The sequence below is a fragment of the Cinclus cinclus genome, chromosome 2 (assembly GCF_963662255.1).
Source record: "Cinclus cinclus chromosome 2, bCinCin1.1, whole genome shotgun sequence".
NCBI classification, from domain to species: domain Eukaryota; kingdom Metazoa; phylum Chordata; class Aves; order Passeriformes; family Cinclidae; genus Cinclus; species Cinclus cinclus.
The window spans coordinates 62,300,897-62,315,188 of record NC_085047.1 but is presented as its reverse complement, the minus strand read 5'-3'; the positions used below and the strand labels follow the sequence as shown (position 1 = coordinate 62,315,188).

At 39.9% G+C, this 14,292-nt stretch overlaps 1 protein-coding gene across 2 annotated transcripts in view; it reads right to left on the bottom strand.

The window, feature by feature from the left end:
• Positions 1-13,629, bottom strand: part of TDRD3 (tudor domain containing 3) — a 92,516-nt gene extending 78,887 nt beyond the window's left edge. For both annotated transcript variants that reach the window (XM_062487760.1, XM_062487761.1), the window contains exon 1: positions 13,450-13,629. In XM_062487760.1, the coding sequence (XP_062343744.1) occupies positions 13,450-13,490 (41 nt within the window). In that variant the 5' untranslated portion in view covers positions 13,491-13,629. The remainder of the gene's footprint in view (positions 1-13,449) is intronic.
• Positions 13,630-14,292: the final 663 nt, after the last annotated feature.

Below are 14,292 nucleotides of genomic sequence, written 5' to 3'. Positions count from 1 at the left end.
CCAAAGGAAATTCTACATTTTTTCCCAGCAAGGATACTTAAAAGTTTGCTTATTGAGACTGGCATATGTAACGTAATATTCTTACATATAAATAACAAAAGGCTAAATCTTTAGTAGACCAAGTATCAATTTGATCATTTTTAATCACCTTATTTAGCTTGTCAGCTGTACTTCTGAATGAGGTTATTAATATTTCTCAATTCAAGCTGTAAAATCTTACTTTATTACCACACAAAAGCAGCACTGAACCATAAAGCTACAAAATTGAACTTGGAAACATTATTAATGGCTATTTTGTTATTAAAGCATGTTTTCCATACCAGCGTGAAAGACCTGGACTACTTCTGCTTCAAGACACTTCATATTAATTTCAGAAATAATAAAAGCTTAACATGCCCACTGTTTGCTGACTCAAAAAGCAAGATGCAAAGAAAATACCTTCAGTCTTATTTGAAACATTTAAAACAGAATTTTATAACACAAAGATGCCAAGAATAGCTGCTATAGTGGGTACTGCTCTTAGAGAATCAATTCAAGTGCTCTAACTGAAAAAAAAAAAAAAAAAAGCTTTTCAACACACCCAAGGCACATCCCTCCCTCCTATATATCAAAACTGGCACAAACAAAAAAGGAAGTTACAATCCGCTTAGAAGAAAAGGATGAAAGATGAGCATCACTACTGAAACAGTGAAGTACATTAAAACTTAAATGCCAGGCAGAAAGTAATTTCTTTTTATAGCTGTGGTCGTCAATGCTTAAAACATACACATTACTATTACTATTACTGTATAATTTTAACTCATACATATTTTTTTTCTGGATATAGAGCAGTTATTTTCAACCCTGCAAAGGTGTCCTGTTTACTTTTGTTCTACTTTGTCTAAAATAATCATTTCTACAGGCCTTTAAGACTACATTTATGACACATTTACAAAATATGACTCAAAAGTAAGCACCATGAAGGCATGCACTCTTGCAATGTAAAGGAACACACAGAGAGACTTGTTCACAATTAATTTGAAAAGTTCTACAGCAACAGAGATTCATATATTCCTAAAACTATAAAAACACCACTGCACCGATGTGGCATTCTAAAAGACTTCCAATGATTATATCCAGTTGCAGTTCATCAGTGTTGTGGTTTAATCCAGCAGGATAAAACACCACACTCACCAAAAAACAAAACACCCACTCCGTGCCCTTGTTTGGGGTGAAATCGCAAAATTTAGAGGTGACCACTGTACCAGGCATTTGGCTGTACCATCCCACACACCCTACTACCACTCATAGCTACCCAAACCCGGGGGCAAATGTCTGTGTCATAGTCTTAAATAGTTGTTTGGCCTCAACAAGACCAGAAACACATTCAGGAGACGGTATTAGGAACATGCTGGTTTGAACATGCCGAGGATACTACAAGTTCCTTCCGAAATGCAATGGGCCTGGAAGAGAGCGGGAAGATGGAGGAGCGTCTCCCCTGCAGCCAAGGCTGTGTGAGAAGGAAAGCGGCACAGTGCAATGATTCCAGGTTCCCGTAGGTGGCTCCCGAAGCTCGGGGATCACGGCAGTGCGAGCACAAAGCACCACCGCTGTCTCACAACCACGACCTTAGCGGGAGCCAGCGCTACAAAATCCAACACAATGAAAACCTCAACCCAGCACCCGGAGGTGATGAACAGCACAACGTGGAACATATACAGCAAGTATTGTTACTTATACAACATATATACACTTAGACGTTTAAAGCAACTATTGCTGATATACAACACGGCTCTGCACACACAAATCTATGCTGTAAACTGAAAGAGGGCAGATGAAGATGAAATATTAGAAACTTTACCGTGGTAAGACACTGGAAGAGATTGCACAGAGAAACTGTGAATGCTTCATCCTTGGAAGTGCTCAAGGCTGGGCTGGATGTGGTTTTGAGTGATCCAGTCTACTGGAATGTGTCCCTGCCCATGGTAAGGGGGATGGATGGAACTAGGTAATCATTAAGGTCCCTTCCAACCCAAGTCATTCTATAACTCTACAATTAAAACAAATTTGTTTCAACATGCTCCAGTCAGATCTTCTACTATTTCAAACCTTTATGTCCCCTACTAGCTGCCAAAAAAGGACTGTCATGATTTAACCAGCAGGTAGCTGAACACCACACAGTCAGTCGCTCATTCCTTCATCCAGACTGGAAGAGGGAAAAAAGATGGGGGCAGAAAAGTAACATTTATGGGTGGAAACAAAGATAAATAGGACACAAAAGTAAAAGAATAAAAATTATAATCATAATGAATTAATATATCCTTAAGTGATGCACAGTGCAGTTGCTCACTACTTACCTATAGGCCAAGGCCAGCCAGATGTCAAGCAGCAGACCCTCATCAGCTTTCCCCCTAGTATATTCATTGGCCATCATGCCATATGATGGTCAGTGTACATACATGCCATATGGAATACCCCTTGGGAAAACTGGGGCCAGCTGTCCTGTCTGTGTCCCATCCCAACTTCTTGTGACCACCAGCCTACTTATGGGGAGGGTGGAGTGAGAAGCTGAAAAGTCCTTGACAATATTAACACTGCTTAGCAAAAACTAAAACATCAGCATGTTATCAACAGTATTCTCATCCGAAATCCAAGTATAGGACTGTAAAAAAATGTGAAGATGATCATCCAAACTACTGCAAAACCAAGTTAAGCATTCATAAGTGCAGTCTAAACATGCTATCAGGAGCATACTTTTCCTAACTGGTAGGATTCTTTCACTGAAATGTTTATAGTTATACCCAGAGTTGTAATAGAGAAAATATTTTTTTCGAAGTTAGTAAAAATTTAAAGACCACTTTGCACAAGAGAAAACATGCACTGCCCTTCACTACTACTGCTATAAATAAAGTGTAAAAAACCTGCCATGGTAAGACAACAAATGATGTTCCTTTCATACTGTTTACGAAAATGTTCTTTGAAGTAACAGGCAAAAATCAGGTGCTGAAGTAGCTCACTATCAATATTTATTTCATATTCTTAGCTTTAATTAATATTTTCAATTTAGTACTTGGGCACTGCAGGGTCAAGAAGAGAAAATATTTAAATTAAGGTCTCTAACATTCGAGATTCATCTAACCTCCCAGCCAAATGATGTGTAACCAGAGAACAATGTATGTTCTTTATTCTCCTGCTTTTTTGAATGATCCTCTAATTTAAGCTTTCACTTCTCTTCCTTCCAAAGTCAGTCACAGAAACTTTTCATATGACAGAAAATTACTTTCTGTTCTGTCAGTAAGTTGGGGGGGGGCAGAAAGAAGGGGAGGGATAGTCAGTTATTGTTGCTATTAAAAGATAAAAATTATGATTTTAAGAATCAAACAACACAGACACACAGTAATTATTCTGAACAGAGAAAAAAATACTGGAAGACATTTAAGAGTAGAATTATGCAGTAATAAAGCACTAAGTTCATATCTAGTGCATCAGCATGAGGAAAATATGACCACAGCTAAAGTGTAAGAGCAATTACTCTTCTAGACTAAATTAAGCTTTTTCCATTTCCTCATGTTATTATCATATGGTGGCATGGATTAGTCAGGAACCAAAAAAACATAGATTAAGAAAACAGAACAGAGACTATAGTAGTGTTTAGAAAGGAATTCTCTTTCCTTCTCCCCATTCCCAAACCTAGAGAAAATTACACACTGATAAAGCCTCAGCAGCATTCTCCAAGGAAATCTTTTCCATCTCAAAACCACAGAGAATCTTTTTACCTAAGTGTCCAAAATCATAAATGAGCAATAACTGCAAATTTCTGCAGCAGTTATTTGATCAAGGCTGAAAACTCGATGGATTTACAAAACATAACACCTCAAGCATAAAAACATCTTCAAGTTCTTGTTTCCTCATTTGCTTATTCCATAGCAATTCTCTCTATATTTGACAGTTCTTCAAAATGAAATTCTGAAATGTTTGCTAGAAATTTTCAGACCAAATTCGGAGTGGAGATTTCTTTGGCCATTAAGAAAGAGATTACCACAAACCGTTATTTATCATTTAATTACACAAACATTGATTGAAATAATTTTATGCTACATATTCAAGAATGATTTAACTATTAAACAAACCCAAACCTGTTTGGCTTAAAATATTAAGCATAACCAATGACACATCCACTTCCTTCATTTACTCTGATTTTCATAGTTACAAACAAATCTGATGGGTTTTTGCATCAAAAATTGTAGATAGTACTCAAGAGAAAAGTTGCAGAGGTATTTGGCAAGTATTTGCCAAAAGGCAAAATTCCAGGCTGTTTCTTACACTAGCTGAACTGCAATTCTCTAATCTATAAAAACCTACCTGGGTACTACACACATGACTGTGTATCGCACCTTACATGTGAATTTAAAAACACAATTTTAAGTAAGATTTTAAACCAAGAATCATGACTGTGTTCATTATACATTCTGTTTTCAATGAAAAGCAGCTTGATGGATCATATTTTTTACATAAGTATCCTCTCAGCATTACTTAGCAGCTTGTTACTTGAACACAAAGTGTGCCTTGTTCAGAAATCACTACTCTGCACAGTCAGAAACAGACCCTTGAAAATCACCCACCTTCTCTTTAGCTCCTTCACTCATGTTTTCCCCCCTCATGCTCTTCTCCAAATAAGAGTTAAATGGAAAACTTCACACTCGCTAGTACTTTCAACTGTGTATCAGAAAGTGCACTAAGAAAATTCATTAGCATTACAATTCCAAAAAGTAGTTTGAAGTTCACCTCTGCTTTATATTTAAAACTGTCTTGGACAGTATCACAGTTAAAAAAAAATAGTATGTACATGGAAACTCTGAGTAAACTTAACTGCCCTGATGCCTTTTAAAGTCTCCTGTGCTCCCACTGTACAACGAACCTAACAGAAATTATGGCAAAATCAACCAAAAGAAATGGAAATGTGCTTCTATAATAAATGGCAATTTCCATTCTATCATTCTAACAAGCAATACCATGAAACAAGATGATCCTGCTGTTGAAAGATGTATTTTACCTATTCAGTACACTGCCATCAATATCAGAGCTAAGTGATTTCACATCCTCATTAAATAGGAGAATAATATTATTAATGCCTTTCATAAGAGTACTGGATAATGCACACTTCTAGCCTGTGATTTAAGGCTGTACCCTGATTTACATCTGGAAGTATTTAAACACTGAGATGATACATATTGTGTTTTATACTAGTAGAAGAATATAACACAGTGAAACTTCAGCAGAATGAAAAAACCAAGTGAACATGAGTCTCTAACAACTACTTAACAGAAGAGATTTAGTGATAACATAGGCACACTGTTATCTAGCAGTAATAGCTGCAATGCAAAAATGTCAAACTTTCCAGGTAACACAGAGAGATGTGCCCAAGATAACCCCACTAACTCCAAACTTTGATAAGATAAGCTTCCAGCAAGCAGCACTGCTATAAAACAGCAGATGCTAGAAACAGCCCCTGCAGTCAGAAACTGCTGGACAAGAGCTCTTGCAAGCTCTCTGCTCCTTGAGAAGATTTGTCACTCCATGATTCATAACAGGCCAACTGGCAACAGCAATTTGACATACAAAAGTCACAACACTGTGGAGTGTTTACTTTGTTCATGTAACAAAATTCTTAAAATTCTTTTTTTTTTTTTTCTTCTCAAGCCACAAACACTCTTTCTAACTCACATTTTCCCAAGAAAAAGCTGCCAACCACCCCAAAGTGTTAAACTGAACACAAATACACTAAGGCTGGGGCCATGCCAAAGACACAGCTGCCACGCCACTGAGAGTATCTTGAAGCTGTCTTAACACACATGGCTTTTTCTCCTCTGGCTTTCTTCAACAGCTTTTCTTCAGATATGACACAGCACTAGAAGCTCAAGCTGTTCCTGGAGCACTAGGAGACAAACAACAAGAAAGAAAAAGCCAGTCTTGACCACTGCCCCGAGACAGCACTCCCTCACAAATAATTGAGTTCAGCAGCCTTTTCTCCAGTAAGTCTTCACTTATTGTCAGTTAATGCCATCACCTTCATTTCCAAAACCTAGGCTACATTTCCCAAAATGAAGGGTTCAAAATTACGCCAATACAAGAACACCCGTCATGTGTCAATTACCTACCAGTGGTAGAAAGATTATTTAAACCTCTTTCTTTTTCCTTAAATGTGCAAAGAAGCTCAAAGGTTGTACATCAGTCCTAGAGCTGTCCAGTCCTCCTAAAATCTGACACCTCATGACTATGCATTACATTAAGTACATAAAAAGTGATTAGAAACATGCATATACAATTCATCCCCCTAGAGAGCCTTTCTTTCTTCCTGTCAGCTCTATTAGAATTACTCTTACTGGAATCAAATATGCTGCTTTTTCTCTAAAGAAGTAGAAAATGTACTATTCCTGAAAGTATGAACAATATGCACAGCTAGGAGAATCAGTCTTAAATTTATTTTATTTTTTTTTGCTATGACAATCACAAAAAAACAAAACAAAACAAAAACAATGTATAAGCTATTTAATATCCAATGTTTCTGAGTGTAATTCTCTCTAACTAAAACTTCAGGACAGCTTCTTGCTCTTATGTACTCCTACATGCTTTATTTACATAAAGCTTTATTTTAACCAGCAGTGGCACACAAAATATACACATAGAAAATCCTAATGAATATCATTCTGTTATCAGTATGAAAGATAACAGTACCTTACCCCCAAATCACCAACTATCCTCCCACCAGCTTGCTGATCAAGTACTCAGCATCTGGGGAATGCGAACACACAGAAATTGAAGATTAAAAAAAAAAAAAAAATCTGTCTCAAGAGTCTTATAACATGATTTCAGAATGTGAAGCCTTTCCAAAGGTCTTTGTCCTGAGACTTGGTCCATCTATATGCCACATCTACTTCAAATACCTTAAATTTCCACATTCTAGATGACCCAGGCTTTCTGACTAATAAGGTAAATTACCAGGAACATGCAAGTTTAAAAGAGCCTACTTTTGCTCACATGGTAAGATACTAACTTTCAGAAAACTTTAGACTTCTAAAATACACTGCTGCTTTTATTAATTCACCCTTTCATTTGGAAGTTCATTTGGGTTTTCTGTAAAAGGCAAATAATAATCAAGCATGCTGCTATTCTATCCTTCCCTCAAATCCCTATCAAAATACAATTTACACTACACTGAGAGACAAAATTTCTCTGAAGGAAGAGGTAAATCAAGCCAGTACTATGATGTGATATCACTTACCTAACAATGTAAAAATAAGAACATAAATGGTGTTTTAACTCATGCAGTCAAGGGCTGTCTAACACAGCCATAGAGAGTTCTGTTTTTGTCAACGGTGGCCTGAGGCAGATGATCCAGGTCAAGAATGCAATCCACAGCAAAAAGTCCACAGTAATTCCTGGCTATCAGCCATTTTAGAGATGGTAGTCCAACTTCCCTCTAGAGTTCTGTATTCAGTGCAACTATTCCTACCTGGCTTTTCCTAATTATAATTTTAACTCACTCATACTTTTTCTGCTCCACAATATCATGTGGCAAATAAGTTCCACAATTTAATTACACATTGTTTGACAAGCTACTTTAATTTTCACCAAGTAGCAAGTTTGATTCACTATGTGGCCCAATTCTTGTCCTAAGAAAAACAGCTACTCTTCCTTTCTATTCATCATTTCTTTATCATCTATGGATTTTAGAGATCTCTATCATCTTTCCCCCTATTGCTCTGTTTCTTAGAATAAAGATCTTCATCTTCTCAGCACAGAGTATCTTCCCCACCTCTCATCAACTTTCTCAGTGTCTATGAAACTATTGCTGTGCTGGGATGATTGCATTAACGCACACTGTTAATGATTTCAGCACACCACTGATGAACATAATTACCTAACAATGATTTAATTCTTTGTGAACAATTCCCAACAGCTGACCGCTGCCCTTCTCACGTATGTATGTATGTAAGTAACAGGAGCAAATTTAGAGCTCATCACTGTGTTGACAGGTTTGCATTATTTTCCCCTGTATGAGCATTATTCAGAATTCACCAGAACTGAACTACACTTGCATGTGAAAGAACTGGACAACAGCTTTGGAAGAGTTTGCTGCAAGTACCCAATTAGTTCAGATTTTATCAATACCCAAAGATCAACAAACTGCTACAGTGCCACAAGTACTGTCATTCCTTAAGACTATTCTTTAATATAATGAACCCCTTAATCCTAGCAGAAACCTACTGCTAACATTGTTCCAACGCAAAGCAATCATTTATCTATCTAGTTTCTCATCTTTCAACCAACCACAATTACCCACAGGATAACCATCTGTCTTTGGCAAATAAGCTTTGGTTGAAGTCCTTAGTCAAAAAATTTTACTCACTTTTAAACCAATCTGCTACTGACTTCCAATAAGCACTAAGTGCTTTCCAATTGTAGAGTTGCAGCATTCAGTGAGCAACAACTGGGTAGGATTTGGTGAGAAAGAGATCTACTTCCATTTTATGTCCTGCCTGCAGATTATATAAACCTCACTAAGTTCACCCCCTTCAGTTTTCTCTTCCGCAAGCTGAGGTGTTCCAAACATGGTAGTCCCCTACCTCCTTCCATCTCCTTATTTTACCCATCCTTTTTTTTTCCTTTTTTTTCACCTTTTAATTGTAACACTAAATTTGTTTATTGTAGTTGTAAAAATTCCATTGAGTAACAGTTATTTTTCAAACACCAAGCATCTTCTTTAAAAAGAAGAAGAAAAAAAAAAACAGCTTCTGTATTAGTTTCTTGGGGTTGCTTCCTTTAACAGAATGCAAAATGCTGGACCTTTTGCACTCCTCCAGAGTGAAAATTTCATGAAGAATTCAAGTTCTAACTACCCATTACTTGTGACCCAGCAGGAATAAAAACTGATTAGATCTGTCAGTAAGGGATACACCTGAACAAATAAAAGATGCAATTATGTGGCTTTTTGTTTTGTACTGTCATTTTGGGATTTCATCGTATCAACCAAACAAAATTTTGCACATCACAAAAGAAGTCTCAAGAATCCCAAAACAGATGCATCTTTCCTGTGAAATATGAGATGTGTGTTATGCTTGCTTCTAAGGAAAATCTTATCTCCTGCCTGAGCTTGCTCAATATGCAAGAACCAACTTCAGCTGTGATTTCCAGAAACATTTTATTGGAAGAGCAAAAAAAAAAAAAAAAACAAGAGGGAAAAGCAGATAATCTTGCAGAATTCTGGAACTGACTACTTTGCCAAATGCCTGCTGTGCTCTTAGAAAGCGGTGTTAGAGTTATCCCTTTGAGAACTTCCTTCTGTTTCCAGGCATACACCTACTTTTGCCTTAGAGCTTGGACCATATCAGATGATTAGTCCTACAAGAGGACGCATGCAAACAAAACAATTCTAAACCCAGAGTTACCCAGTATGCAGCATGTCACTTGCTGAAATACCAAAAACTCAGTTTAAAAGTCTGTTGTACATCAACTCAATATTCTCCACTTACAAAGAATACACAGCCACAATGACATTAATATAAAGATTTTCTCAGGGACTGTTAAGCAGTATTCTTTTGTTCTAGTACAAAAATTGTACTACAACTAGTACAATTCCATTTCCTCTTCATTTCTGGGAGTAACTTTTCATAGTCACAACACTGTTTACATAATCTTCAAAATATATTATGTGTTACAAGATTTTTTTTGCCACAGAGTTACTAATTTTTATGGCATTACACACTGCAAAAAAAAATAAACTGTACTAGTTGACAAAACTCACAAGTACAAGTAGCTTTACTACAAAAATCTTTATTTATCTAGTTTGCACCTCTTGCTTTCCCACAGAGATCAATCACCAGACCTGAGATCTGTGAACCATAGGCTAAACCTGCTGTAGGCCATGGCATATTATTCATTTTTGACAGTATGTTGGCATTTCTAGGTAGTAAATTCCCAAATTCTGCAAAGATCTAGGAACACTGTTAGAGGTCTTGGCTTGTCACATTCTCTTGTGAAATGCCACCTAGGAAATTAAAAAACAAAAACAAAACAAAACAAAAAATCTGTTGCAAGCCAGTAAGCAGTGCTTCACGACTCATTGTTTACAAAAGGGGATGTATTCTGCAGTTCTTCTGGACTTTACTTCCAGTAATAAAACTGGAGTCATTAATTCATGCTCCATTAAGGTCCATATTTTAATAATAACACTGGAAAACTGGTACTGAAATTCATTAATGTAACTATAACAATACCAAAAGGTAATTCTGCCACTTGGCTGTCCTCCTCATGTTTGATAATTAAATAAAAGTTAATACAGAACTTCTCTTCCAAGACAGAATATCTTTTCCACTGACATGTAATACAAACACCTTATCTCTCCCCTAGCTGGAGCCAATATCTCATTCCAAGGAACAGTGTAGTATGCAACAAAAAGAACTAGCACCAAAAAAAATGAGGGTTTTTAATGAAAGCTGCAGGGATCTGTTTTCAGAAAAACTACAATTCTGCACAAACTACAGGGCCTTTTACTCATTTTCATAAAACACCATCATCACCAAAAGGGGGGGGGAAAAAAATGCTCCCAGCTTTATTTACCACTGTTACATTTACTAGGTAGGGCTACTTTACCTTTCAGAAGCTGACAAAAATATAATCAATATACTGAAGGCAAGCATTACAAATTCCCAGGCAGCTTTATAAGATTACTCTGACAATAAGTGGTTGGGGGAGGGGAATAGATATATAATTATTGTTCAGTATTAACTACACTTTATTACTGTTTTACTTGAAAAATAACTTCCTTTTTAATTCAGAATCATAAAAGGTAAACTCTAGTTGCAGAAACTGACATAAACAAGTGTCTACCATAACTCTTCTAACCTTGTAAGATTAAGAAACTTAGTGAAATCCAATCAGTACAGGCAGTATTTCACAAGCCAGCAGATTTTCAGCTAAGCAAGGACATCTTTTTTTTTACTTGACATGCTATGCAGTGCTTCTGCAGTTTAAGTAGGGATAGATTTTAACATATAAACTCAGTTTTGGTTTTGTACTAGAAAACTAATCATTCCAACACCAGATGACTGCAACAGTAACAATGAAATTGGTACAAAACATTATTGAATTAATTATGTGTAGTCAGACACATAATACTACATTAAATACCTCTGAAGGTTCACTCACAGATATGTTAAATAACTCTAAGTTCTAATAATATGAGAAAAATCGTAAGCAAGAGCAACAGCAAAGCAGTTAGAAGCATGGCTGTTCAGGTTACTATGCCTTTTTAAAGTACATGAACACAGCTAAGCAAGATCTCCAAATCATTATTTCTTTTTCCACTCCACCTCACATTCCTCAAAAGTATATGTATTAATTTCTCCCTCTTCTATACTACCCTTCCAAATGCAACTAGGTCAAGGCATAATTCCAGTGGACCTGATAATCAGCCCATTACTTGCCTGATCAACTTTCAGCCTCTGGCTCCCACCCTACAGGACTGCAAGAATAAGAAGTGTTTACAGCCATTCAAGAGTCTACATTCCCAAGAAGGGCAGCAAACATTGCAGAGGGACAGATTGTTTCACAGGCACCTCATATTTGTGCTGCCAAAACCTGAAAGGCATTTACCAGCGGCACTCATTCAGCTGAAAAGGCAGTGAAACAACTCAAGAGCTGAAAACTGTGAAAACATTTTGAATAGGCAATAGAAGCAATAAAAGCAAACTAAGAAAATAAAGCTACTTTTATGGAAAACTTTTGCACTTTCAGACAGGTCTAAGTATAGAAGAGGAAAGGGGCAAATTTCAAGTCACATTAAATAAGCTAATGTTATAAAAAAGTAGCAGAAATAGTTATGATTGTTTCAATTCAGAAATAGCCAGCAAGCACAGTATCGTGCACTCCAGTACCACTTCCAACAATATTTTGGATCTTGATACACTTACTCAAGAAGCATACCAAAGGACACCTAATTACTCTATTTGGTTACTTTTACCACAAAGTAGCATGGCAAAAGCTGGCCCAACACACACAGCATCACCAAGAGATTAAAGGACCCGATTATTCCACTGTATTCAGCACTTGGGGCAGCCCTAACTGGACTACCATGCACACAACTGGCAAACTATGTGAAGGTCCTGAAACAGGGAGGATGGCATGTCCTGTGAGGAGCAGGTGAAGACTTTGGCTTGTCTCAATTGGAGAGGAGGAGGCTGAGGGGCAAACCTCATTGCTCTGTTTCTACAGCCTCCTGAGTGGGGGAAGTGGGAAGGGAGGTGCTGAGTCTTTCTACCTGAGATCTAGTGATAGGATGAACAGGGATGGTTCAAAGCTGTGTCAGGGAGGGTCCAAACTGGACATAAGGAAGCATTTCTTTACTGAGGGCACAGTCAGACTCTGTAAGAGCTTTCCTCAGGTGGTGGTCAATGTCCCAAGCCAGTCAAATGTTTAAGAATCTATTGTGCCCCTGATAACATACCAAGATCTGGTCAGCCCTGAAGTCAGCATGCAACTTGACTAGAAGACTGTCATAGATCCCTTCCGAGTAAATTACCCTGGTTTATTCTAAATCACATGATACCCACTTTAACCTTTTCCATCTTGGACATACATGAAACCACGATCCAGGACAACTACTAATGTAAACAGTAAAGCAGAAATAGTCTCAAAAGGCCATTGGAAATAACTTTGCACATGTTGCTTTGTACTTTAGCAGTTAGCACTGAATGTTAGGTTTGGTGAAAGACTTTCCAAGTAGTTATTGAAAAAAGTCATTGTTGACTCATAAGTGAATCACTTCAAAAAAAAAAAAATCAAACAAACAACAAGCCCCAAACCAAAACAAAAACTTCCTACAATGCAAACTCACCTCTAGGCTAGCAAATAAGTGTTTGCAGTAGGTATTTGAAAAGCACAACTTGTTGAAACACGTTGTTCCAAAATGGATAGTGTGCCCAACGATTGGGACTAAGCAGAAAATACCCGAATTTTAAGCCTCATGTGCGCCTCTTTTACCCTACCTTAACCTCACTTTTTTATCTTGCCTTTCTCGCTGCAGGGGCGCGCAGTGCAATGAACAAAACCCCAGCACTACGGGGCGGGCGCCAGGCCTCGGGCGAGGCCGGTCCCGGGGCAGGCGGGGAGGCCGCCGCCGATCCCGAGGGGCCTCGTGGGGGGCCCCGGGATAGGGGTGCCGGCCATCCCAGCGGGGCCGGCGGGACGGGCCCGGAGCTCCCCTCCAGGGCGAACCAGCGCCAGGCCCCGAGCGCACCGGGAGCTGCACAAACCCCCTGCCCGCCACGGACGGGCTCCGAGCGGAGCTGGGGCGGGGACTCCCCCCCGCACCGCACGCCTCGAACACGGGGCAGTGCCCACCCCGCCCCGCCGCTCGGAGTCACCCCCGGAGGCGGAGGCGGCGGTGCGGCCGAGCTCGGCCCCACTTACCAGCCCGACTCGGAGAGCGCCGCCCGCGCCCGGTCGGCCATGGCGCCTCCCCCGCCGCTCACCCGCAGCACTCGGGGCCGGCGGGCGCTGCGGGGACCTCCGGCACTCGCTCGGAGGGGGAAGAGGGACGCGGGGCCCGCTCGTTCCCCCGCCCCGCGGGCCTCTCCGGGCACTCGGGACGGCCAGGGGGAGGGAGGGAAGGGGGGGAGGGAGGGAGTGGAGGGAAGGAAGGAGGAAGGAAGGGGCGGAGGCGGCGCAGGCAGAGACGAACAAAGCCCGCGACTCGGCGGGTGGCTGGAAGCTGCCGCCGCCATAGCGGGGAAGGGAAGGAGTGAGGGCAGCGCAGCGGGGAGCACCGGCCCTGCTCCTGCGGCTCAGGGCTCTGCCGCCGCCGTGGAGCGTCGAGGAAGTGTGTTTAGACGCGTTTCGTCTGTAAACAGTGTTATTGATGGTAGTGCTGTTCTGGAAAAGGCTCTCTTCCGTACCCTTAAAAGGCGTGTTTTGCCGGTGAGGAGGGATTTTTAGAAAGGTCTGTAGCCCACGACACATGAGGAGCATCTGTGGGAGCTGGGGGTGTTCAGCCTGCAGAAGAGGGGGGGATCAGGAGGGACCTTGCGCTCTCGACAACTCCCTAGAAGGAGCGCGTAGCCAGGTGGGGGTCGGCCTCCTCTACCCAGTATTAAAGGTTACGGAGGAGTGTCAATGACCCGGAAATGGCCTCAAGTGCCACGGGAGGTTTAGATGGCATATCAGGAAAAACTTCTTCACAGAAAGGATGAAGCATTGGAACAGGCAGCCCAGGAAAGTGGTGGAAGCACTGTCCCTGCACGCCTTCAGAAAAGC